Here is a 26,490-nt window from a genome sequence, read left to right on the forward strand (position 1 = left end):
CGCAGAGTCTTAGCCACTGGACCACCGGGGAGGTCCCTGCATCTACTTGTTTAGAGAGTTGTTACGCCTCTTGAAGTGAGCTACACAAGTTCTGAACAAAAAGGCAAAGCAGCAGTGTCTCCCTCTCAGCACCCTGCCCCCAGCAGGACTCTGTTCCGGCCTCCCCCGCAAGCACCCTCTGGAGGGGTGGGAAGAAGACGGCCAACTGAGAGCCTCTGGCACCCATGTGGGAAGAAGGCCCTTCCTGCTATCTCTTCTGTTTAATAAAACATTGCTGAGGCTCTGTGCAGAATCAGGCATCACAGAGGTGTGTTGGGGCAGAAAAGGTGAGTAGGAGGTGTGCCCGGGCCCCAGGAACCGTCTAACCAGAGTTGAGGGCACCAGCGTTGAGTGCCACTGTCGCCGTGGTTGTTCTCCTTTTACATTTCTCAGAGTTGCTCTTTATGCCTGTGGTCTCAGAGTACAGCTAAGGTATGTAAATAACAGATCCCTTATGTTTGCCAAGTTCTTCAAAGTTGACAAACCTCCCTTACAAAATGGGTCTCAACGAGGCACTCATGACAGGTAACATTGATGTTACTATCACCATTGCACACATGAGAAAATCGAGGCCCGGAAAGGATGAATGACAAGGCCAAGATTCAACAGCTGAAAAGTACCAGGAATTAGCCCAGGCCTTTTGTTGAAGCAGTGAAATATACGAAGGACTGCTAAGAACTAGAAAAGGGAATTGAGGGAATTCAATTCACAGGACCGCCTCCTCTCCATTCAAAATGAGCAGGGGAATGGCCCAGATGGCTTTTTTTGTTTTGTTTTTGGCCGCACCATGCGGGCATGTGGAACTTCCCCCACCAGGAATTGAACCCATGCCCCCTGCGGTGAAGCCGGAACCTCAACCACTGGACAACCAAGGAAGTCCCCAAATGGCTTTTCAAACTCTGTCCAGCCTCTGGGATTAAACTCAGAGAGACAGGAAGGCACCAGAGAGTGAGTTGGCAAACTCAGCGTAGTTGGGCTTGGAAGATGTCCTCAGACTAGCATCCTTAGGCAAATTCCAAGGGGAGGTGGTGACTGGGGATGTGAGCTGCAAAGCAGGGGGGATTTTCTACCCCTTCTCTTTAAAATGGGAATAATAATACAACAGAGGCATTCTCACTGAGTGGCATGATGACCTCTGATTAAGGTAAAAAAACACAGAGCAAAGCCAGCATTAAGTCATGAGGGGAAAGGCACACTTGGGGATCGTCACCACAGCCTCCAAGTCCTGTCCACTGTGGCATCTCATGACCATTAGGGTTGATTTTTTTCACCTCACTTTCTCCCTGTATTATTTTAATATTTGATAGATGACAACCATAGATAACTCATATGTAAGTGAGAAAGCATAATAATAAAATGAACTCCCGTGAGCCCCTCATGAACTTAGTGTTGTCCAGAACGCTGCCAACAGCCTGGTGCCCACGCTTGTCCTCTTCCCCATCTCAGCCGCCAGAGGTAAGTGTCACCCTGAATTTTGAGCATAATTATTGCCTTGCTTTGAAAACACTCTTTTATCACATTGACATGTATTTCCAAACAAAGGATAGTATAGTTTTTGAGCTTTATAAAAACAGTATCATGCTCTCTCTAGTTCTCTGGGATGCTTTGTTCACGCAATATTGTCTCTCCAGGAAAAGTAGAGAAGAATGTGGATTTCAGGGTGGGCAAAACTGGGCTGGAATCCAGATTCTAAATGCTCCAGCTGTGTGATTGCATGCAAAATTTTTTAAATTAATTAATTTTATTTTTGGCTGCGTTGGGTCTTTGTTGCTGTGTGTGGGCTTTCTCTAGTTGCGGCGAGTGGGGGCTACTCTTCGTTGCAGTGCACGGGCTTCTCATTGCGGTGGCTTCTCTTGTTGCGGAGCACGGGCTCTAGGCACGTGGGCTTCAGTAGTTGTGGTTCGCGGGCTCAGTATTTGCGGCTCACGGGCTCTAGAGTGCAGGCTCAGTAGCTATGGTGCACGGGCTTAGTTGCTCTGCGGAATGTGGGATCTTCCCGGACCAGGGCTCGAACCTGTGTCCCCTGCATTGGCAGGTGGATTCTTAACCACTGCGCCACCAGGGAAATCCCTGCATGCAAATTTCTTAACTCCATTGAGTCTCAGCTTCTTCATCTATAGAAATGGGGCTCCCCTTTCCCCTACAAGTTCACAAAGAGGATTAAATAAAGCGTATATAAATGTTCCTATTACAGAACAGGTTTTTAAAAATTATTGAGAGCTTATTTTTTTTTCTTTCATTTTTTTCTAGCTCGAGGTGGGAGGATCACTGATCCACAGGGGGGGAAATACTTACAAAATTATTCCTCCCTAGATAATATAACCAACTATTTTTTCGATTACGAACTGGGAACACAAATTTTATTCAATAAGTAAAAACATTACTAAAATATGTACTTCAGCTATGTATTATGACTTGCTAATGGATAGAGGGGGAGAGAAAAAGGGAACTAGTGGGAGAAAGGGAAAAATAGAAACTATTAATGAGAGGTCAGCAACTGTGTTTCTGCTTTTTGAAATGTGAATTAACCATTGTTTACAGCTCTTCGATGGCTCCAATCCCTAAGCCTATTAAGGTCTGCTTAGAATGGGATTCTCTCAGCAGCCCACCAAGGAACAATTATTCTTTGGGGTGCAGCAACGGTGAACAGAACAATGTCAGGATGACATCAAGTTGTGAACCAGCTGGAAAGTTCGAGAAGCCTGTGCCAGATGAAATTCCTTGTGATATCCCACTCCTCAATTAAGCTCTTTTCACACATACCTACTTTCCGTTCATAGAGATTTTGTGGTTCACCTCTTATGGTATGGCCTTCTTCGCCTGCTTCCAAAATAAGGTTTTCAGCAAATAACTAGGCTAGTGGAAAAGGCAAATGAAATCCAAGATCTGGAGCCAGGAAAACCAGTGAGATTGACATTAAAATGCAGAGCACTGAAATATTTATATGTGCCTTTGTGAAATATTAATGCAGCATCCTGCAAACATACAGGCAAACACTCGGGGGCAGGGCACCTTCAGACTCTTTGAAGACTGCCTTTTAACTGAGCTCATCACTGGAAATGTTCCATTCGCCTCAGGGCACACTGTGGTCTCCTGAAGTGTCAGCTGGTCAACACAGCCTTCTTCAGAACTAACCCAGAACACCTAGTTCCCCTGGGCCAGCTGTTCCACCCTTCCTCACACCTGGAGGGCACCAGCCCTCTGCCAGCCGAGAGGCCACAGGGACTGGGGCCCTGTATGGGATTGGCACAGATGCTTGGCTTCGGGCTGCTAGGTGTCAAAGTCATCCTCAAACGATGCACATCTTCAAAGGCTCCTCTCTGCCCACTGCCTGGCCCTGTGCTTCCTGAGGGATTTGGGAACCCCAGCGGGTGCCTTCAAACCCCAGAGAGCTGCGCTGAGGGGGACCCAGCCAGCAGGGCTTTATGTCATCTGGATGAGAAGGAGCGGGGAGGAGCAGCCTGTAAGTAGGATGGAGTCCTGGATTCCCAGGACTTTACAGAATGTAGACCCCCGTAGGGGAAGTTATCAAGTCTGTCCTGTTCATTGTTCTAACCCTGGCATCTGGAACAGTCCTAGGCATACAGTGGGAGCCCAATAAATATCGGTTCACTGACCGACTTGCAGCCCACGGAGGTTGGCTGCCGAGCTATCCCCACTCAGGGGCAGTGCCCTTCGCAAAGACGGAAAGAAGCAAGTGTGACCATTTCTCCCGTTTCCAGAAATGAATGACAGGGCAGGCAACAGTAAAGGACAGATGAGAGCATGTTTAAAATGACGCAAAGCAAAGTGTCCATCCATTTCCTGAAAGGTCTCCCACAGTTATCAAGCTGAAGAAATGAACACAGTACTAGGAATCAGGAAGTCTGGGCTTTCGTCAGACATGTTCACGAATCTGCTGTGTGAAGCACAACTAGTCACTTCCTCTCTCTTGGCTTCAGTTTCCTCTTCAGTACAGTGCAGTGGTTGGGCCAGACAAGTTCCAAAAGGCTTACCCTTTGGTCATGATTGCAAACTCAAGACTGGGTTTGTCAAAGCCATTCACTGCCCTCTTTCCTAGCAGGAGGGCAGCCGCCTACTCGCTACCACGTTTTACTTCCTAGGAGGGCCCAGGAGCCCTTGTTCTAGAACATTCCCTGCTGATCTATGTGACCAGCCACAGCCATGACCCAGGGGCCCTGAACACAGTTAGCAGTTCTCAGCCTCGGCTATCCTCCAGAGGCTGGAGGGAGGCACAGAGCTGGATCCTCCTGAGAACTGGGACGTCCAAGGCAACGGCAGAGCTTTCTTCAACAAGCTTGCAGGCTGCTCTATTTCTGGCTGGAAGCTTTTCTGAAACTGGACTGCCTTTCTGTTTCTGTGGGGCCATTTTGCCCTAGATCATTCACTGGATGAGGGCCGCTGGGCCCACTCTCTCACACAACGTGCTTAAAACTTGCTGCTGACAAAGGGAAAGGATGCCTCCCCTTCTCCCCGTGCCCTTTCCTTTCCACCCTTATTTTCTTCCCCTCTTTCCTTCCTGGCACACTTTCCCTCACTCACCTTCCAAAACTTCTCTTCCTTTTCCCCACCTCTTCCCATGTACTTTCTCAGCCTTGGTGCCTCACCCTGACCCTCTTTATTTCTGGCTTCCAAGGGTCTTCTCTTGGGTTTCTGCTCAGCACCACCATTCCTTTGGCCTGGAAAGCAGGGCTCAGATTTCTATGTTGTCAAAGTTCTCTTGCCATCTTCACTCAAGGGTCCAGGTAATCCATCTTTTTCTTCCTCTCCTTTCTCCCTGTAGGTCCCTCTTTGACCTTCTCCAACCACATCTTCATAAAGCCCCCTGCCCCTATCTTGGCCATCGTTGGCAGGTGTATTAGTTCTCTGGAGCGGCCTCAACAAAGAAGCACAGTCTGGGTGGCTTAAACAACACAAATTTATTTTCTCATAGTTCTGGAGGCCAGAGGTCTGAGATTGAGTCTTGGCAGGGTTGGCTTCTTCTGAGGCCTCTCTCTTTAGCTTGTAGATGGTCGCTTTCTCACTGTCTCTTCATATGGTCCTGTGCGTCCTGATCTCTCTTCTTATAAGGACACCAGTCCTATTGGATTAGGGTCTACCTCAGTGACCTCATTTTACCTTAATGACCTCTTTGAAGACCTGTCTCCAAATACTCAGTGGTACCAGAGGTTGGGAGACACAACTCAGTCCACACCAGCAGGGGTGACTGTCGTCGTAGCGGAGGGAGCACAGGCATTATATGCTGGTATCTGGGCTGATTTTCTTGGGCTGCACTCCTTTAGGGAAGGATGTAGAAGGTAGGCACCCTGCAGTCCAGAGCGGGTGGTTCAGTATGACCCTTGGAGGTGCTATCCACTCAGCACCCCAGGTGCTCCCCGACAGTCATAGGCACCTGAGCTAAAGAAAATCAGATCGGGAGAGTCCTAAAAGGAGCCGAGCATCAGGTAAACCAGAAGTTTAATAAAAGTGAAAAAAATTACAACACAGTGGGCTGAAAATGGGCTGCTTTAGAAGGTTTGATATGTCGGCCAGCATGACACGTGGACTCCATGTGGGTTCTGGGAGGTCACAGGATTGGTCCCTCACACCCCAAGATTCATTTCACTTCTTATCTTGTTCCCATGGGGGAGGCCTCTGTCTTCCTGGTGTCAGTTTTGACCAGGCTGGTTCTGAACTCCCTCATCCTGTGAGGAAAGCTGCCTGAATCTGACCTTCACCCATGATGATGATGGTCATTTGCATAATTTTCTTAGGTCCACATCCCCATCCCAGGTTCTGAGGTTGGCAGCAGGTGAAAGCCCATTTTGTGGAGAATTAAGAGCTTTGGGAATGCTGGAGTCTCCTGCATTCCCAGGAGGTGACAGCCACAGCTCCCAGGGTCTCCTGGCTCCCCTGCAAATGCTTCTGAATCCTGCATGCCCATCTCTCTTGCAAAGTGCTCAGGGATGCAGAATGCCTGGGTGCTGGTGACAAGCGGGGTCCAAGAGTCTGCATAGAAAGGAGCCCTGCGGGGCCCAGGCCTCCCTGGTGGCCACCTTGAGCCTGGCCAGTTAGGAGGTACTGCTCCTCCTCCGGGGGTGGAGGGCTTTCCTTTTGGCGATGTCCTCCTCTGTGTCACTCTCACAATTCCTCTGGAAGAAAGAAAACAAGAGAGACCCAGGGCAAGAGGGTCAGAAGGTGCCAGGAATGGGGTTGTGCTAGGTAACCTGAGCTGATACACCTGGGTCATGGGCCTGTAAACCAGGGAGATGGACATTGAGGGGAAGCCTGTTGCTCTGTCCAGACACCAGGGGTGGGTGGGATGGGGGTGGGGAGGGACCTGAAATGGGGCCAGACCAACTGCCTTGAGGCCGCCTTCCCAGGAGGAAGGAATACAGGCAGAGCAGAGCATCTAGGGAAAATCAGGTACCAGAAGAGGCCAAATTGTAATAATAATGAAAATTATATCCGGTGTCCTTTGTGGCTGCCACATAATCAAGACCACTTGGATAGTTGGTCTGTGGGCTGGTGGGTCTCCTGAACTCAGCCTAGAGAGAACGGGGGAGGGATAGCCACAGGGATCTCCCCAGACTCCGACGGCCACCTCCCCTCCCCGCTCTTCTTTGACTGGCTTAAGCTGCGCCTTTAGCCAGCCCTGCCATGTAGTCTTTCCAGGGAAATGGCTTCCGTGCTCCATTTTTATGAAAGAGAAAAAGAGTAAAGTGCAGTCCATCAGCTCCTACATGGCTAAGCCAGCGTGGAGCAGCCAACCTGGTGGTCACCGTGCCTTTTTCATTCACGCCACATGCATCTAATTAAATTATTAAAACTATTAAACAAAGTCCTAATTCAGAAAGACAATGCAAGTCATAAAAAAAAAATCTATTGTCAGATGTTCAATTTTAATGCTTCCTAAATAAAAGGACGTATCTTTTCTTTTTTAAGGAAAATGCCTTTTGGAAAACTGAATAATAGATGTCTGGAACCCATTCCTTTTTCTTTTTTTTAATTCTTTGGCCACGCCATGCAGCACGCAGGGATCTTAATTCCCTGATCAGGGATCGAACCCCGGCCCCCTGCAGCGGAAGCCCAGAGTCTTAACCACGGGACCACCAGGGAAGTCCCCTGGGACTCATTCCTTTTCCACATGTAGGGTGAGCCATCGAGCTGATATCAGGTGCTGACTGTTTGAGTAAAAAAGAGGGTTATTTTAAATGTCTGCACAAGGACAAAAATTAGGAAAGAGTTTTATACGCTTTTCAGTTACTCTCTGTTCCTCTTTCCCAATGGCCAGCACTGTACCAGGGCAACTCGGCCTGAAAGGCATACCCGCTGTCAGCCATGTGCCTACCCAGGGCCCTCTCTCCTTCCCCTGGCCTGAGCCAGCTGGCAATCCAAGGTCAAGATCAACTTTAGCCAAATACATCCTGGACCAAGCCCGGCTATAACAATAAAAATAACTCGAGCTCTGCTGAATAGAAACTTTTGAGCATGAGTCAGGGCCATACAATACAAAAGACAGCTGGAGAACAGTTTGCCTGTGATTAACAGGGATTTTCAGAGGGAGCAAGTCCAGTCCCCTTTTACAGCAGATGAGGAAGGCAGCCAGAGAAGGGACATGGCTTGGCCAAAGCCACGCGGTTGTTTTGGGTCTCTGGAGCCATAAATCCTCAAGTTCCGGACAAGAGTGAGAATCAAGAAGGGCTCAGGCTGGTGGCAGGGAGCACAGGGGCTGTGCCAGGTCCTGCAATGCAGCCTAAGTGCTGTGCGCCCTGAGGCTGCCCAGGGCTGACGGCCCATTCACCTCAGGCTGCCGCCTTCCAGCCTCTCCCTGAGCAGGCAGTCACCTTCTGTCCTGACCTGTGTCATCCTAGACCCTCATGGGGCCCTCACCACACTCGGTGAGCAGTGGGGAGGGTCTGTCAGGGAACCTCGACCAGCTGCAATACTAACACTGCATTTCGTAGCACCAGCACTGCATTTTACAGTCTACCAGAGGATTTTAAACAACAATAATAGCTGCTAATAAGTATTGAGCACTTAAAATGCCAGGCTCTGAGAATATGTCATCATTTAATCCTCATGACTACCCTGTGAGGTAGGACCTATTGTTAACCCCATTTTACAAATGATGACATTTTGGCACAGAGAGGTTAAGTAATTTCCTCAAGGTCTCACAGTAAGTGGAAGAGTTGAATCCTAGCAGTCTGGCTCCAGAGGCCATGCTCTTGACTACTATATTATTTTGTAAGTCTCTCATTTTAGATGTACGTAAAACTGCAACAAGCTAATCAAATATAAGATATCATCTAAATATTATTGTTTTTATTATTATTGACAAACTAAAGCAAAACAGAAATGGGAAAAATCGGCAAATGAATGTAAAGCTTTCATTCTAAAGCAGATCCTTGGATCGTCAGGAATTGATTTTGGATTGCCCCCGGGCAGTCTCATTGTCCACTGTTCCCACGGTCCCTGGCAGGCTACAGGTCCTCAGGGGAAGGCTGGGGCTGTGGAGTGGCAAGAGCAGTCCCTTCGAAAGCCCACCAGGAAAGGATTCGAGGTCCTCTAGAGGCTCATGCTGCCCCCTTGGAGCGCCCCCTCCCAGCACTACCCCAGTGGTCCCCCCGAACACAGATCACTGTGCAGAGCCTGCCAGAAACAGTTCAGCCCCACCTCCTCTCCCCGCCCCCTTCCCCCAGCTCCAGGCCACACCCAGAGTTCCACCCATCAGAGGGCATTGCATTTACCCACCAGGTCCTCATTCTGCCTGAGCTGCACCTTCTTCATCAGGGAGCGGGTGAGGTGGTTACACAAGGAGACGATGCTGAAGGAGAGCTGAGGGAGGGGGAGGAGAGGAACCGCCAGGTGAGGATGTGCACCGAGACCCCGGAGGGAACCAGGGGCCCACCTGGCCCCCGCCCCCACCCCTAAGCCCTGACCCACCTTCCACCGCCTGCGGACATACTGCTTCTTGAAGTTCTCCAGGTTGACCAGGGACTCCCTGCGCACCAGGGCTTGCTGGTTGTCCACAGGCTGGGAGACAAAGCAGAGCATGGCGGCTGACGCTGGGCTTCGGACGGCAGCAGGGCCCCTGACCTCATGCCACCCTTAGCCTGACCTCGGGACCTCCCTGCTGGGCAGGGCACGCAGAGGAACCTCACGCTGAGGGCAACGGCTCCAGAAGTCCAGCTGTTCTGGAGATGCCCTCGGCACCCCTGCGCTATTATTACCACAGCCAGATGTGCACACTGGCTGGGCTGGAGGCTCAGCCCCTCCGTCCCCGAAGGGGAAGCGCAGGAGGCAGGTCCTTCAACCATGGGTCACTCTGGGGAAGGGTCATCGTACAGCAGCCCACGATGCCCACTGTGCACTGGGCCAGTTCTGGGCCTAGCAAAATGGATGCCTCGTTAGCAGACGGGCATTAGTACTCCACTCAAAAATAAATGTAAGGAAATAGGGGCTTTGATGGGGGTCGAGAGGAGTTGGGATGTGTAGTTGCCTTTCACTGCTTGGCAGTCAAGGCTTAGCTTAAACCCTGACTTCTCCAAGAAACCTGGCATGGCTTCTCTGAGCCTCAGTTTTCTCGTCTGTAATATGGGGATAATAAATAACATTGTGTCACAGGGCTGTTTAGGATTAAGTAAATGGGGATGTAAAGTGCTTAGCTTAGAGTTGCTCAATAAATAGTAATATATTATTGATAGCCTTCCTGTCTTCTCCATTCCATCTTTTTATAAATTATTTTATTTTTATAATAGCTTTATTGCGATGTAATTGATATACAAAAAAAACTGGACATATTTAATGGACTCCAATGTGAGGAGTCCATTCCCTCATGAATTCCTGCCTCTTCGTAAAACAAGGTTTTCCTAGATTGAGAAATCAAGAGATGGGTTTCAGGGGTTCTGTGAACCTCCTGAAATGCTCTGCAAATTTTAGTGCATAAACTTGTACATAAATGTTCACAGCAGCATTATTCATAATAGACAAAAAGTGGAGAGGACCTAAACGTGCATCAACTGATGAATGGACAAACAAAATGTGGTATATCCATACAATGGAAGAACTGAATGGAAACTCCATTCATGGAAAGAATGAAGTACTAATACATAGTACAACATGGATAAACCTTGAAAACAGTATCATGAGTGAAAGATGCCAGACACAAGAGGCCACGTAGTATATGATTCTAATTACATAAAATGTCCAGAATAGGCAAATCCACAGAGACAGAAAGTAGATGAGCAGTTGCCAGGGCTGGAAAGAGGGGAGAATGCGGAATGACTATCTATGAAAGGGTGTGAAGTTTCTTTCTGGGGTGATGAAAATGTCCTGGAATTAGATAGTAATGATGGTTGTATAACCTTGTGAATATACTAAAAAGCACTGCATTGTACAGTTTCAAACGGTGTATTTTATAGTATGTGAATTATAGCTCAATTAAAAAAAAAAACTTAGTGTATAGGTACAGGCATACATTTCCTCTGAGAAGAGTCAATAGCTTCCAATGATTCTTAAAGGACTCGGTGACTCAAGGAAACGAACTGCCCGGGGCGATCCACAAGGTCCCATCCAGCTCTATTCTTCTCTCTGCTCTGACAGCCTCCTCACAGCAGTGCCTCCTCTGGCACCTCAGTGACCGCTGAGTGAGGTCACTCATTGATTGCTGATGCTGGTCTTGTCTCCTAACCACACTGCAAGCACACCTCCATGCCTGTTTATTTTTCATCATGGCGCCAGGTGCCAGTGGAAGCCAGTGCATATGGCTGGCCCACACTGCTCTGGACCTGACATCTTCTGGCAGGAGGCCCCTTCCCTGTTTACCCAATCTCCCTCCTCCAGGACGGCCTCTGTGTGTTTCAAAGCCCAATTCAGACATGACCTCTTCCAAGATAACTTCCAAGAAACTCTCTCTCCCAACATGACCAAAACATGTGTGCTCCTTTATTATACTTAACCCCTCTCTTGGTCAGCTCTGCAGTGGAGTCATCTCACTAGTGGACAACAACAGGAAGAACTTTCTTCATGTTTTTGTCAATGTTTCCTCACTACCCACTCCTGATGCAGAGCATAAGACAGTGGGTGCTGAAGAGCTGTACGGATAAACTGTTTCCCTGAGCTGCTGCAGAATCAAACCAGAACGAAGTCCCAGGACCTGCTCATCCCCACCGGCGAGAGGCCCGGGCACCTGCATCAGCCCAGCCGTGAGACCACGGGAGGGTGTCATGACACCATGATTCCCCACAGCTCTGCCTGGGAATCAGCGAGGTGAGAGGCAGAGTCCTGGGGAGGTCAGGGAGCAGGGAGGAGAGTGCACGCAACCTTGACATGGAGGGGAGACGAGAGAGCCAGGGGCTATTCACTCCCCCAAAATGGGACACGGTGGTTTGGGCCAAAGAGTGCAGGAGGGGAGAGAGGAGGAAAAGGAGGAAGGTAGAGAGGAGAGAGAAGAGAAAAGGATGGGGGCTCTGAGGGGCCCATCAGGCCATGTCTTGCTCTCCCAGCCCTTTCCTTAACCGCCTCTCACCTCCTCCGCAAGCCCAGCCCTGGCTTTAGGTCCCACCTGGAAGAGAGATGCAAAAGAGGACACAGGGCAACTGATCTGTGCTGAGCCTGCCTTTTCCTGGCATCAAAACCTTCCAGCAGGGCTTCCCTGGTGGCGCGGTGGTTGCGAGTCCGCCTGCCGATGCAGGGGACATGGGTTCGTGCCCCGGTCTGGGAGGATCCCGCATGTCGCGGAGTAGCTGGGCCCGTGAGCCATGGCCGCTGGGCCTGCGCGTCCGGAGCCTGTGCTCCGCAACGGGAGAGGCCGCAGCAGTGAGAGGCCCGCGCACCGCAAAAAAAAAAAACCTTCCAGCAGCTTCTGGGCACTCTCAATAGAACCCAACAGGCTCACCAAGAACCCCAAGCCCTGTATCATCTGGGTCCCTCTGTAACCTGATTTTCTCCCCATCTCCTTCCTGTCCCTGTGGCTTTCATGGCATGCGTCTGCTTGCTGGTCCAGGAACCCAAGGTCTCCGGGTCTTAGTGTATTTACTTTGTCATCTTGTTCTGGTCTTTGCTCAAATGTCACCTCCTCAGGAGGCCTTCCTTGACCACCCTGTATAAAATAGCACCCAGCTGCCCCATGCAACTCACAGTGCCTCTGCCCCAGTTCTTCATAGCACCTGTCACTACCTGACATTTTATTCCATATTTATTCACTTGTTGTTAATTCCACCTCCCCATACCTCTCAGCAACTAGTCTCTCCTTCCCAAGGTGACTGGCATCCTGCCTTCCCAGCCCACAGAACATTTCTACCTCTAACTTCACAAATGTCTGCAATTCACCTTCAAGTCGAACCCTTGCAAGGGACACTCTTGCACTTCACTTGGACAGTTTGATGAGCTGGAATTAGTAGACTCTGGGAGTGAAGGGACCTCTTTTTCTCTACTTACTGATTGACACCCTTGTGAGGCGAGAGATGGCTAAACCCCACATATGGAAGGCTGACAGGCAGGCTCGGGGAGTCCTGTTAGTGAGAATCCCACCTTCCAACTGGTCCAGCAGTGCCAGCCACTGAGCAGAGATGCCCAACTAAAATATCACATCGGACCATTCCCAGAGGCCATTCATGGGAGGTGATGCAGTTACTTCTAGGGCCCTGTCTATATGCTACACAAAACAGCAGGAACTCTGAGGAAGAGGCTATAAACCTGTCAGGCTGGCCTTTCCCAATCAATGGGCCTTGCTGGTTGCTAAGAGGCTCACCAAGCGCTGACACTGTGGTCATCTAGGCATGAAGGCAGAGAGACATAAATTCTGCAGTGAGATCAGTTCCCAGAAGGAAATGTGGCACCAACACTTTGGATTAAATTCAGGGTGTGAGAGGCAACAGAGCTTGTTCCGCCTTCTCCTGACCCTCCCCTTTCTGCAGACAAACAGTGCCCACCTTCCAGCCTTGTGGTCCTTCAGCGATACCAGAGAGTGTGGGCGATTTTGACCAGGCTCCTAGGAGCATGTTTGGTGTCTCAGAAAAATGTTGGGAAGGGAGAAAAGAAGACAGAACGCTGTGGCTAAAGTCAGGTTTTGTTCATGCAGATGCAAGTGTCTCTGAAAAAATCCACTGGGGAGAGCTAGGCAGCACCGACATCCACAGGGCAGGGAGATGAAGCAGCAGCCCTCGTCCCAGGCATAAAGACAGACCCTGGCTTTCCAGAAGAGGCACTCCAAAGACGTTCTCTAAATACCAGGCCTCCATAAAAAGAAACGAAAGTGAGTTATTTGTAGTGAGGTGGATGGACCTAGAGTCTGTCATACAGAGTGAAGTAAGTCAGAAAGAGAAAAACAAATACCGTATGCTAATGCATATATATGGAATCTAAAAAAAAATGGTACTGATGAACCTAGTTGCAGGGCAGGAATAAAGAGGTAGACATAGAAAATGGACTTGAGGACATGGGGTGGGAGGGCGAAGCTGGGGCGAAGTGAGAGTAGCATCGACATATAGACGCTACCCAATGTAGAATAGTTGGCTGCTGGGAAGCAGCAGCACAGCACAGGGAGATGGGCTCGGTGCTATGCGATGACCCAGAGGGGTGGGATAGGGAGGGTGGGAGGGAGACGCAAGAGGGAGGGGGTATGGGGACATGTGTATGCATATGGCTGATTCACTTTGTTGTGCAACAGAAACTAACACAGTATTGTGAAGCAACTATACTCCAATAAAGATCTATTAAAAAAATAAAATAACATCATAAATAAATAAACATCAGGCCTCCTCTACAAACTGCCAACAGTTTGCAACTTTTCGAACCTCCATCTGAGTCACTACTCCAGCCCCATCCTCCACTGAAAGCCATGGACACATGAGCACCCACTTTCCTCTCGTGCCCAGGACTGTCTCTCTGAGCCTCGCTCCTTCATCTCCCTTAGTGGCATCTCTCTGTACGTGGCATCTCCGCCTCTTCCTTTTGCTGGCTGGAGCCTGGGCCCTGCTGGCCTTACCTCCCTGTTTAACCAGGAAAGGAGCACGTGAGGCTTATAGGGGCCTGAGTCTCTACCTCCTTATGCCTGGGTGGGGAGAGCTGCAGAGAGGCTGTGTTCCTGCAGGTTGTCCCTACACTGAACAAGCCAATGCAAAGAGGTAAGAATGTCCCTTTCCTTGCCTAACCCAGCCTTACTTTTCTGAGTTAGGTCTCAGCATAGAGACACTCTCACTTTTAATCTTCTCCCCGGGACCTTCAGTTTTCTGAGCAAGTTTTCATCCCCAGGAAAAGCTTCAAAAGCTCTCCCTCCTGTACTGAAGAGACTTGAGAGACATAACATCCAACTGCCATGTGCGGTCTGCGTTTGGATCCTGATTTGAACAAACCGCGTATAACAGGACACCCTTAAGAAGAGTAGGGGTGGCTTCCCTGGTGGTGCAGTGGTTGAGAGTCCGCCTGCCAATACAGGAAAAAAAAAAAAAGAAAAGAAAAGCAGGGGCATGTGACTCCAGAATGTGTATCCAGATGATAATAAGTAATGATTCTTGATTTTGTCAGGTGTGATAATGGCGCAGGGGTCATAGGAAAAAGAAACTCCCTATCAGAGATTCCTGCTGAAGAATTTATGAGGTACAGTCTGAAGTTTGCTTTAAATTACTTCAAAGCTGGGTAACGGGTAGGTGGAATTCACTCTGCCATTCTCAATACTTTGGTGCAAGTTTTGAAAATCCCCCATAACAAAAAGTTAAAAACAGAAAGTCTCCCCCTTTTAAATCTCTGTAACCTCCTTCCCTTTAATCTCCATTTGACAGCTCCAGGTTCCTGACACCAAGCTGGGCTCATCCCCATATCCCTCCAAATTCTGCCTGGTACCTTCCCCACAAGGCTACAGCTTGGAGGGGAGTGTTGGGGGCAAGAACCCCCCCCCCGAGAATGTTTCTGCCCTCTGCCACACCTCTTACCCTTCCTCAGTCAGAGTTCGTCTCCCTCCTGTTTTCTGGAATATTAGGTACTCCTGTTTTCTCACTCACCATGGCCTTCCTCACCTCCCAGTTGGTTGGGGCCCCATCTGTCCCAGACAGTGAGTCTTCTATTCAGGGGTTGTCTTGTCCTTATCTGTCACCTCCCTCCAGAGCCAGAGCACAGTCAGTGTTTGTTCAATGAACTGGTCTCTTCTGCTCCTCAAATATGCCCACTGCTGGGTCTCCTCTCCAGGGGCAAAGAATCTTCTCCACAGGCCAAGAGTTTCACAGACAAAGCAGAAAAGGCCATTCAGTTCCACAGACATGTACAGAGGCTGCCAGTGGGGGTGGGAGCTGAGCACCCAGCCACTTCCCACAAGGGCCCACAGCCCTGCCTGATGGAGTGAGGTGGGGAGTCGCCGCCTTCAAGATCACCTGGAGAGGTGGGTGGCTGGTACAGGGAAGGGGTTCGCAGAGGAGACTCTGGCTTCTCCTACCATTATTCCTCTGTTCCATCCCTTCACTGCCAGCACCCTGCATCTGCAGAATCACCGGTTACCACGTTATCACGCCATCTCCACCCTTCCCCACGCAAAAGGGTAATCGTGTGCGGCATGCCTCTGCCTCAGAGCAGGGACAGACTGCTGCCTTCCCCAGGCACCGACTCTCCAGCCTCCTTGGGAATCGCTATTCAGGAAGATGTCACACGCTCACCCTGCGCTCCCCAGGATGGCATTTGCCCAGAGCACAGAGGCTGACCTTTCATTCACAGCCTGGTGAATGAAAGGATCCTCTGTGACGGTAGATGGGCCGGCCCACAGAGCGGCGTCCCCCAGGTCTTCATCCGTCTAGGTACCAACGAAACACCCCATCCCGCCACCATCGGCCCTGCCCTGCCCTGTCCTTCATGTCTCTGTTAAAATGCCAGCTGTGGGCGTGTGGGGAGGAATCTAGCAGGTCCTCTGGCTGGGCATTCCACAGGCTTCCTTAGGCTCCCCTTGGCATCAGGTTCTGCTGCCAAAGGGTGATGGGAGTTGGACCAGCCAGGTGACAGAGGAAGGTCACAATCTCCTCTGATTTCCCTGAAAGACTTGGGGGGCATTTTTCACTTCACTTCATTTTGTCTGTGGAAACTTTTAGTACATAAAAGAGTCTGTTCATAAAACATCTAAATGACAAGTTGTTACCCACGACTGGACACGAACACAGAGAAGACGATTCCACTACTGCGAGGAAAACCACTTAGGGTTCTGACCCCAGCTCTGGGGCTGACTAGCTGGGGGACTCTAGACAAATCCTGTCCTGTAAAATCCTGTAAAAAGAGGGTGTCGGGTGGCTCACGTCTGAGGACCCACCAGTATGGACAATGTGAAGCTGATGCCAGGATTCTAAAATAACCACTTCTCTCTCCCTTTTCCCAGTCTCCCTAATTCAAATCATCATCCACATCTTACTACTTTATTGCATTTTATTTCGACCTTCACAAGAAAGTTTGTCCTGAGTTGCTCAGTCAGGGGCTTCCTTTCCTTAGGAAACCTGTTGACTTGGCCAAAGGGACCTTTCATCTTTGCAGTGCCTTATGCCAAATGGGTATATCATGTCCTGTAACAGGGCAGCAAAATTCTTGGAGAGCTCGTAGAGGGGTCTTTTGTTATCAGTTCTTCCAGACAGGGTTTAGGGAACAGGCCTTTGCCATCTTCCATTGATTCCAAGATGCACATTTTTGGATCTCTGAAATCAGGACTTAACTCCCAAACAGTGGCATCATATCCTTACTGTCGGTCTGAAGTGAAGGCAGGTGTTCCGGAAGATGACCACACTGATTCTGCCAGCCATTGGGGCCACCCAGCCTCAAACTGTTTGATGTTAGATTCTCTGCTCGAGGTTCTTTTGTTTTTGTTTTGTTGTTGTTGTTTTGTTTATTCACTTGTTTTGAGGTTCTTTTGGATCCCACTGATTGTGCAAATACAGAAAGCAAACCTGCACGAGTACCATGGACCTGGGACTCCTATTCTCAGTGGAGGATTTTTCCATCCCTCTACCCAGTGACAAGGTTGAGACACACACATTCCCTTGCCTCCCCTTCCTGCCTGGTGGCTTTATTTCCCATTTACCCTTTCAGTGAGGGTGTCCCAGCTTTGTATGTGGAATCTCCTATTGGACTTCCCATCCTGGGCTTTTTTTTCTTTATTTTGGCGTCATAAAGATGCATTTACATTTGATGAAAATATGCTTTCTTACAGTGGATGAAAAAAGTTTCTGTTACAAATGTTATATATGATATTTGAAGCGATCCAGCATGCGAATAGAATTAGAGGTAGGATTTTAAAGAAATGGTTTCATGGGATCACAATCTCATGCCTCATCCTAAACCACTCCCCATCTGTGCTGCTCACTGGGCATCCCTGCCCCCACCAGCACGTCAGGCTGTTGACTGCCTGGCGCCCATCATGGCTCCCCATGACTCTTGGGGTGAAGGCAGAGCTCTTTAATACAGCAAAGTCCTGCTGGTCCTGTCTTCTCTCCAGCCCCATCCACGCCATACTCTATTCTCTCCCCTCCAGCTTTCTTCCTGTCTGAGCAATTTCAGCTCCCAGGCCCCCTCCCAGCACAGAGCCCTGGCATGACAGCTCTGTGGGGAGCACTACCTTCTCCCTGGTTTGCTTAGCTGATCTCAGCTCCAGCGTCACCACCTCAGGGATGCCTTCCCTGACTACATCATCCCCCACTGCAGGCTCCTGCAGTGCTGCATCCTTCTCTCTCACTGCATAGGTCCCAGCTGCAGTTCTACCTTTGCAGAATGTTCTTGATGAATGTTGGAATCCGTTACTGGACTGCAAACTTCGTGAGGGCAGGAAACATGCCTGTTTTCACTCAACATTGTATCCCTGGGGCCAGGCTGAATGCCTGGCAGTAGATAGGTGCTTAGAAATTCTTTGTGAATGCATAGATGGATGTGTCTTGGTGTAACCTGCCCCACAGCAGAGAGTAAACTCTTGGAGACTGGGGTAGTTAGGGGAAGCAGAAGGAGCGACGGACATCATCAGAAAGTCTCCACTTTTGCCACTATTGTGACCTTGGGCAAATCACATCCTCTCTGTTTCCTCAGCTCCAAATTGGGAATAACACCTACCCCACCTATCTGACGGGGGGTTTGTGAGTCTGTGAAGGCACTTTGAAATGATACGATCTGTTCCCTCACCCCCAAGCTTCTAGCACAGCACTGGGCCCACACTCCACACTCTTTCTCTGTGAGCTAGTTGGCTGGCCCCTCCTCCGGGAAAAGGGAGACAAGATGATCCAGTCCTCAGGGAGGGGTGCGCACAGCTTGAGGTCAGGAAGGGAGCACTGAGCCTTGGGCTCCCCAATCTTAATGTCCACCCTCTTCAGACCTTAGGGACATGAGAAAAGGAACCTGCTTGTTGAGTCCTTTCTGGCCTTCATTCCCAACACGAGATTGGAGCCCTTAGCCAGAGGCGGGAAGTGGAGAAGGGCGAGATGCTGCCCCTTCCCTCCTATTCTGCAGGTGATCTTCAGACAGGGACACAGCTGGATGGGAACGATAAACTGCGTGCCTTCTAGGACACACTTCTTAGGACAATTGCCTGAAGGTATAAGGCTTCCACCTGACTTGGCAAAATACATGAAAATGCTTACTTTACCTCTGGGATCTGAACTTTAATATTAACGTGGATTTTTACAGTAAAGCCTATTTCTTCCCATATACTTCATCTTAGAGTCGGGCATCCTGGGTTTCTGTTGCATGCGTATCAACTAGCTATGAATGAACCTCAGTCATTTTCCCTCTGGAGGTCAATTTCCTCTTCAGTTACATGGAAATGACAGTAACAACAATCATAATACCACCTACCTTCCTGTCTCACAGGTTCCTTTAAGGATCAAAGCCATAAATGCTTGGTCAGTGAAAAGTCAATAATAAATGAAAAGTAATCTTTTCTCTGTGCATTCAGAATCCCTCCTTCAGCAGCAGGAAAGCACCAAGCCAACTGACTGTTATCCCTAGTTAACTAGAATATTACCCAAGACCTGCAATCTACGAGGCGGGAAGCGAGATGTGAACAAACCCATTATTACAAATCAGTTATCAGGTATCTCTCCAGGGCCAGCCGTCCTCCCTCTGTAGGAGGGTACACTGACGGGTGTTCATCCTCAATCGTTTTAACAGCTTAGCTGCCCTGCCAGCCACCCTCCCAGAAAACCAGGCTGGTGCGAGGAGGTACAGAATGGGTAACTAGCCAGCCCCTCCGTGATTCTGCATTCTGGGAAGAGGGTGGAAGGCTATGCTACAGACACACACCCCTGCAGGAGAATTCTAGTCGATGCCCTGGCAGGGCAGTTGGGGAACGGGCTTCAGCAAACCATCCAGGATGCACTCCTGACTCGATTCTGGTGCTCAGAGCTTCAAGCTGGCCTAGACTTCCTCACTGCATGATCTGTTGAGCAGCTCCCCTAGGCACTCACTAGAGTCCTGGCAACACACGGAGCTGGGGCTGTCCATGCTCCCACTCTCCAGCTGGAAGCCGCCCACCAGTTCCTGGAGCCACTGTAAGTCTGCCAAGAGCTCCTGCCCCAGGGCTTCAAACTGCGCCTGCAGATGGTCCAGTTTCCTGGCTGTGCTCCCGAGGCGGGACCCCGTGGCCCGGATGTCCTCTCGCAGGAGCTTCTTCGAGGACTCCACTTTGCGGAACTCGTACCTGAGCTGGGACAGGTCGTGCCGGGCTCTCTCACTCTCCTCCCGGTACCAAGCCTCCTTCTCATTGTAGATGGAGACCAAGGTCTCCACATCGTCCTGGATGGTGTCACGGGCCCCTGCCAGGGCCCGGCATCCCTGGTCCACCCGAGCCACGTCCTCGACCACACAGGCAAAACGCTCGAAGTTGACATAGGTGTTGTCGGGGGGCATGCTTGAGTGGCATTTGAGGGTGTACTCTCTCAGGCGCTCGGTCTTCAGCTGGGCGGGCTCTGCCTTGCGCTGTTCAGGGGTTCTGATCTCTCCTTTGGACTAGGGGGTGTTTAGACAGAAGGGCCAGAGTTACTTTGACGTCCGCTCCAAGGGCAGTCCAAGGTGCAGGCAGACGGCACACGAGCAGCCTCTTTGCATTCACTGCATGCGCCAGGCCACGGGAGGACCGGGGCGGAAGGATCACCCACACAGACCGTAAGAAAGGTCAGGTCGAGGAGGATGGGTGCCGCCTGCACGCTCATCTCAGGGCAGGGTGGTCCATGGCCATTAGAGAGGGTCTCCACACGCACAGCATTTAAGGGTGCTCGCACAGACAGGCAGGCTAGAGCCAGGACTCTGCAGGCATCCACTCAAGGGCGGAAGCATACACGGCCATGGCTGAGGGGGGGAAGCTGGGGGCTCCCTGGGCCTTGGCAACACTCGGCAAGCTGAGCTAGGAGGCAGCCCACCAGACTCCCTAGCTCTGTGGTCTGGGCCCAAACCTGGAGGGCCCCTGGCCTTCCCCATCCTTCAACAAGCAGATGAACCTGGCCTTCTCCAGAGCACTCCAGCCCTCCCTGCTCTCCATCTCCCGTGGCCCTCTGCCCCTTCTCATCTGCACCCTCAGATCATCCTCGCCAGCTCTCCCATCTAACAATTTCAGTGAATGGGAAGTCTGGTGACATCCCTGGGAGCACACATCTCATCAGTCAGCAGAACTAGGGCCAGAATCCCACCCTCCTGATCCCTATCCCGCCAAAGTGCTTTTCACGGGCACTTTACTGTGCCTAGACTGCAAGGCCCTCTGAAAACCCAGCCGCTGGAAGCCCAGTTACAAGGCGGGTTAGGCAGGGAGTCACCTTTGTGTCCCCACCCTCCCCAGAGAGAATGGAACTGCCCTAAGGAGTGGCTGCCTCTCTCTCCCAGCAGGCCTCCACCTCAGAGCCCCATTCCCTGAAGCCTCCAGGGGCCTGAGGAAGCCAGTGACCGGTTTGAGTGTCATCCTTTACTCAGAACTTCGAAAGTCAGAAACAAGGAGCCCCGGTTACAAAGTTGAGGTTTTTAACTGTCACTGATCTCTCTCTACAACTGAGGAGTCCTGATTTCTGCTTTGAGAATGACAGTGACGTGTCCTCTGACAAAGAACCCTTTGTAAGATGGGCCCAAAGAACATGGAGTTCAACTGACATTTGTGAAGATTTCGTTTCATAAGTCACCTGAACACGTGAAATAGAAACTTAAACTTGTAGACCTATTTGAACAAGTCCAGACCCTTGGAAGCCCCCAACTAGCTTTCGTCTGTGCTTGAGGGTCAGTGTTTCAAGCAAAGGCCTTTCCATAGGTCCCCTGCATCCGGCCGCCCCAGGCAGCCCTGGCGACAGAGCAGGGAACTGCTCGCTGGAACTCACCACTGTGCCCTTACCGTGATCCAGGGGTGTCTGAGAGCCTCTTGGATCGTGAGTCGTTTCCTGCAACGAGGATCAGAAAACAGTGATGGTCCATGAGAAGCTGAGAGCAACAGTCTCCATTCTCACTCTTCTTAGACCTCCTTTTTGGCATTCTTCAACCACTGCCATCAAACTAGAATAATAAGGGATGCAGAGGTGGATGGGGAACTGGCTGCATTCTCTGCATTCCAGAGAAAGTGGTCCAGGAAGACACCTCAATAAAATGACATCACATAAACCCTCATCTTTGGTCCCAGAGTTGAAGGGGCCGACACTACACTATGGAAGAGTCATAAATGCTCTCCACCGCAAAACCTTTGGTCTCTGTTTTTCTGTTTGCCTCCCAGATCCACTCTCTGCCCTTCCCTGCTCTGTACCCACGTAGGGTGATCCCATCCCACCTTGCACTGATCTTCAATAGGGAAATTGGGCCCCTGCACTTTAGAGGACCCCGCTCTGCCCCTCTCTAAAATCTGTGGGACCAAGAGGATATGGTCTTCTAAAGTCTGTGGACCTTATCTCTGCTTCATCTAGGCCGTGCTCTGGGTACCCAGCACCCTATAAGCCCCTGCCCATCTCCTTCTTTGATCGCACAGCCACGGGGCTCACCCTGGGCCCTGCAGAAGGTGTGGGATTAGCAGGTCTCCTATTCTCCCACTGTTCTGACCCCTCTGGGCCCACTTCTGCCCACTCCCATCCTGAACTGACTTGAAAACCCTGCCACTTTCCTTTTTGAATCCTAGTTCCAGGTGCCTTTGGGACAGACCGCAAAAGATAATGAGCCCTAGAGAAACCCAGGCTGACTTCTACACACACACACACACACACACACACACACACACACACACACACAGAGTTATTTGCATTTCAGCAGGAAAAGAAACCAGAACGACTTGAGGAAACAAGATGAATGCCAAGTCTTGACCAGTCCACACTCCTCAGCACCTGCCCAGATTAGACCACAATGGTCGATGATAGCCCATGGCAAAGCAGGGACAGACGGACACGGCTTTGGGAGAGGTGGCAGGAGAGGGTCAGTACCTGAGAAGCCAGTGCCCTCCTCTGTTCTCTTACCGGGTCTCTTTGACCAGAAGCTTCCGAATGAAGTCCTTGGCCAGCTCGCTGGTCTGGCTGAAGAACTCCTCATCAAAGTTGTAACTCACTGCTGTGATATTTGCCAGTGTTTCCTGCTTTGTGTCTCCCAGAAAAGGGGATGCTCCACTGAGGCTGGGCACACAGAGAGGACACACGTGACTGTGGGAAAGTAGATGCAAGTGGGGGTGACGGACTCCGGGAACCCTGACTCGTACTGCTGCGTGGGCATGGGAAGCTCCCCGCAACCCTGCTGCCCCCTCTGGGGGGCGAGGGGACCAGTCAGCAACTCTTCAAATGAGTCCAATTGAATACACTTTATGGAGCTCCTGTGACAGAGAGAAGTACCTGTGATAGAGAGAAACCGTGTCTTCAAGGGACTCGAAAGGGGAGGGGAGACAAATACAGAGACCTGGCTCTTCATAATCTCCAGCAGAGCACAGAATAAAACATAAGGCCAGAAAAAGGGCTGTGGGAGCACAGGACAGAGGGGAGGCCCAGAGCAGGCTTCATGGGAGAGCTGACATTTGCATCAGTTGTGTCCTGAAGAATGAAGAGGTTGTCAGCAGTCACAGAAGGAGCTGGAGGGTCTTCTAGGCTAAGGGAGCAGCTTGAGCAAAGCCTGAGAGGTGTAGCAATAGATGGGCCGTTAGGGACTGGAAGGGTGAGTGCTGTTCCCCTGCAGGGTCTGTGGGGAATGTGTTGTTCCAGTAGTGACTCCTGAATCTACTGTCTCCTGACTCATGATCCAGATGTGCCATTGTCCCAGAGGTCCCTGTGCCCTACCCTTACCCTCCATGTGCTCCCTGCCTCGATTAATGATGTCACTTCCTGAACGTACCCAAGCTAGAAACACAGCATCTTTGACTCTTCCTCATCATAGAGGAATAGAATGGTTCCCTCACCATTTCTATTGGTTCCATCTCCTAAATACCTCTTAAAGGTCATCCCTATCTCCACTGACACTTTCTTGGGATAGTGAAAGCAAGGTACCCTGGAAAAAAAAATCTGATATTTCAATCGTGGATTTGAATCCCAGCTCTGCCACTCATGTATGAACCTAGGAGAGTTACTCAACCTCCCTGAGCTGCAGTTTCCTCAACTGTAACCTGAAGAAAAGAAAAGTCTCCACCTCACATGACTGTTGTGAATAAGTATATATAAAATGTTGAAGAATAACTATATAGAGACTGTTCCGTGCAGTCCTGGCCCATACTAAGAACTCTGGAATCGATGGTCATTATTATTGTCATTGTTAGCACACAAAGAACCCTCTATGACTCCCTGTTTTCTATAGAATCACATCTGAACTCCTGATCAAGGCATCAGAAGTTGGTCCACACGCTCCATATATTTCACCACACTTACCAAGCTCACCGCTCCCTTCCTCGGCTGGGACAGCCCTTCCTTCCCTTTCCACCAGGAGAATTCATCTCATTCCTTCCAGCCCAGTTCAAATCAATCTCTCACTCTTCTCTGTCTCCCCCTCCCCCTCTCCCATTAAACCTTCTGCAGTCCCAGCAAACCAGTGGCTCTCCCATCTGTGTCTCACAAAGCCATGTTCATACCTAAAGGATAACCTTGGTCCCACTGGGTAAGAGTGCGCTGTCCGGTGTCTCCCACACACACAGGGAGCTCCAGGCAAGCAGGACAGATTCTCCTTCAGGTAGTATCCTGAGTGCCTGGCACAGTGCCCACCATGAAGCAGGCAGCCAATAACCTGTATGGAATTCAATGAGCTACAAGAAGATTGTGTGCCCTGGAGACACTGGAATTCCATACTCTTTTAATATGGAAACCAGAGTTCTGAAGATATCAAGGTGTCAAGAGTCAACATCTGAATATTCTGGCTCTAGTCTGGAACTATACAGCAATGCAGCAAATTCTCTCTCTCTGCAAATTCCTCCTTCAGATTCCTCCAGGGCTTTTAAAAAATACTGATGCCTAGACCACGCTCCTAGCGATTCTGATTTCATAGATCTGGAGTGGGGCCTGGGCCACAGTAGATATTGAAAGGTCTGACGTGCAGCCAGGGTTGAGACCCGCTGCTGCAGCTCGGGGGACAGGATAGGCGGGGTGGGGGGTGGCGGGAGGTGTCTACCACATCGCACAGAGCTCCCAGTCCAAGGGGAGCCAGAGGGATGCTTTACAGGGATTTTGAGAGAGTTGAGTGCTGGTGCCCCATCCTTCATCCCCTCTGGCTGTGGGCTGCCTCTTACCCAGAGTGCCATAAAAATACCATTTTCCAGGAGTGCTGTGAGAGGAAACAGTTGGGAAGTACTGATGAACACCAAGTAATCAGCCGAGTCTGTGTCTGAGCAGTGCCGGGAAGTTTGCACATCGGCTTATTTAACCCTCACAACACACCCATGGCAGGAAGTTTGTGATTCCTACTTTTCTGATGAGAAAAACAGGCCCAGAGATTCAGTCTCTGCCCCAGGCCACAGAGATGGAAAGTCACAGTCCACTACCCGATGCAGGAAATCTCTGCTTAAGCACTTAATACTTCAGTGGCAGGAAAGAGAGACTCTGGGGAAAAGGGAAGAGAGAGAATGTGAGAGGAAAAGGGATCTTGAGAAAGGCAGGGGAAAGGCAGAGAAAGAAGAGGCAGGGTCAGGAAGGGCATGGCAGCTTGAGGGCTGTCCCAAGGCTTCAGAGTGAAAACTGACAGTTCCACAGGAAACCTGGGTCCGGGTGAGGCTGAGCGGTGGGCCCCCGACCACAGGAGGGATGCAGACACAGTCTGTGCAGGATGGAGGGCTGCAGGCTGCTCTCCTGGGTTCCTGCCCAACCCCAAGCCCAGGGTCAAATGTATGAAATGGAGCTGAGAGCACTTAGCCTCAGGTTTGCTGTGTGGCTCTAACACATCTGGTCGTGGTGGGCACTCGGGAAATGTCAGTCTGTCTGTCTGCCTGCCCCCTCTCATCCCTCCAGCTGCCCCCTGGATCTGAGCTGGGTCAGAGCCCCGGGATCAGGGATACTCACAGGATGTAGGTGATGACGCCAATGCTCCTGTAAAACAAAGAACCGTCGCGTCAGGGCTGCGTGGCTGTCATCCCAGACCAGCAAGGGACTCCCCACGCGGTTCTGAGGGCCCTTTCACGGCAGCCCCTGGATGCCATCTCAAGTCCCACGCCCCTCCCCACCCCACTCTTCAGCAGCAGCCTGGGACTTCTTTGGAGTCATCAAGCCCTGGACGTTGAGTCCAAGGACCCAGGTTCAAGATCAGGTACTCCTGCACACGCAGGCTGCGATGATCACCTCTGAGCCTCTTTCTCCTCTTAAAATGAGGATACTGAGAACTACCTCACAGGACCACTGGGAGGATTTTAGAAAACCACGTGATCAAGCTGCTTCGCCAACTGTAGAGCGTGGCTCCCGTGAAATGAGCCCCATCTGTGCAGAGAAGCCATCACCGCGGTCTCCCCCGGCCCAGCACAGCACCTCGAACATGAGGCTCCCGGTAATCACCTGGCTGACCGGTGGCATGAGCTACCGTCACTATCATCTTTATCGTGGCTGCAGCAGGCCTCAGGTGAGCCTGCACCTCCAGCCTCACCTCTCCCCTCGTTCTCTGCCTCGGCCGTGTGCTAACTGGCCGCACGTCCAGCACACCCAGAAGAGCCAGGGGCTCTGAAAGGTCAGTGTGAAGGAAGAGGTTTTCACGGTCAAGGGGGATGTCAGCCAGAGCCGGGGTCTGGGCCACCTGGGCGGCCTGTACAACTTACCACATGTCAGCCTCCAGGCCCAGGGGCTCATAGTTCACAATTTCTGGAGCTGAAAGAAGCCATGTTGAAGAGTCAGCAGGGGTATGAAAATGAGAAGAGAGGATCGTAAGGAATTTGAGGGAATCTGTTGCCAAATGTTTCCATCCTGAATCCTCACTAAGGAGAATCAGAGAAGCCGATGGGGTTAATCTGGCTCTAAGGATTCTGAGGAAGGGAGCTGCCTTGTATCCTGAAGGTGAGGAAGACGGGACAAAGGGACTCCTGGAAAAGGAAGAGGAGGGTGGGGAGAGGAAGATGCGGGAGGGGAC

At 50.7% G+C, this 26,490-nt stretch overlaps 1 protein-coding gene across 4 annotated transcripts in view; it reads right to left on the reverse strand.

Moving 5' to 3' along the window:
* Window positions 1-5,938: 5,938 nt before the first annotated feature.
* DAPK2 (death associated protein kinase 2) overlaps window positions 5,939-26,490 on the reverse strand; it is a 135,881-nt gene continuing 115,329 nt past the window's right edge. For 3 of the 4 annotated variants that reach the window (XM_073801137.1, XM_073801138.1, XM_073801139.1), the window contains 5 exons: window positions 26,183-26,231; window positions 25,440-25,466; window positions 22,437-22,589; window positions 21,338-21,383; window positions 15,222-19,974 (listed from right to left, as the gene is read on the reverse strand). In XM_073801137.1, the coding sequence (XP_073657238.1) occupies window positions 19,384-19,974; window positions 21,338-21,383; window positions 22,437-22,589; window positions 25,440-25,466; window positions 26,183-26,231 (866 nt within the window). In that variant the 3' untranslated portion in view covers window positions 15,222-19,383. Of the gene's footprint in view, window positions 6,171-8,772; window positions 8,857-8,964; window positions 9,055-15,221; window positions 19,975-21,337; window positions 21,384-22,436; window positions 22,590-25,439; window positions 25,467-26,182; window positions 26,232-26,490 lie in introns of those variants that run through there. The other variant, XM_033851780.2, reaches the window with a different exon arrangement.

The sequence above is a fragment of the Tursiops truncatus genome, chromosome 2 (genome assembly GCF_011762595.2).
Source record: "Tursiops truncatus isolate mTurTru1 chromosome 2, mTurTru1.mat.Y, whole genome shotgun sequence".
NCBI lineage: Eukaryota > Metazoa > Chordata > Mammalia > Artiodactyla > Delphinidae > Tursiops > Tursiops truncatus.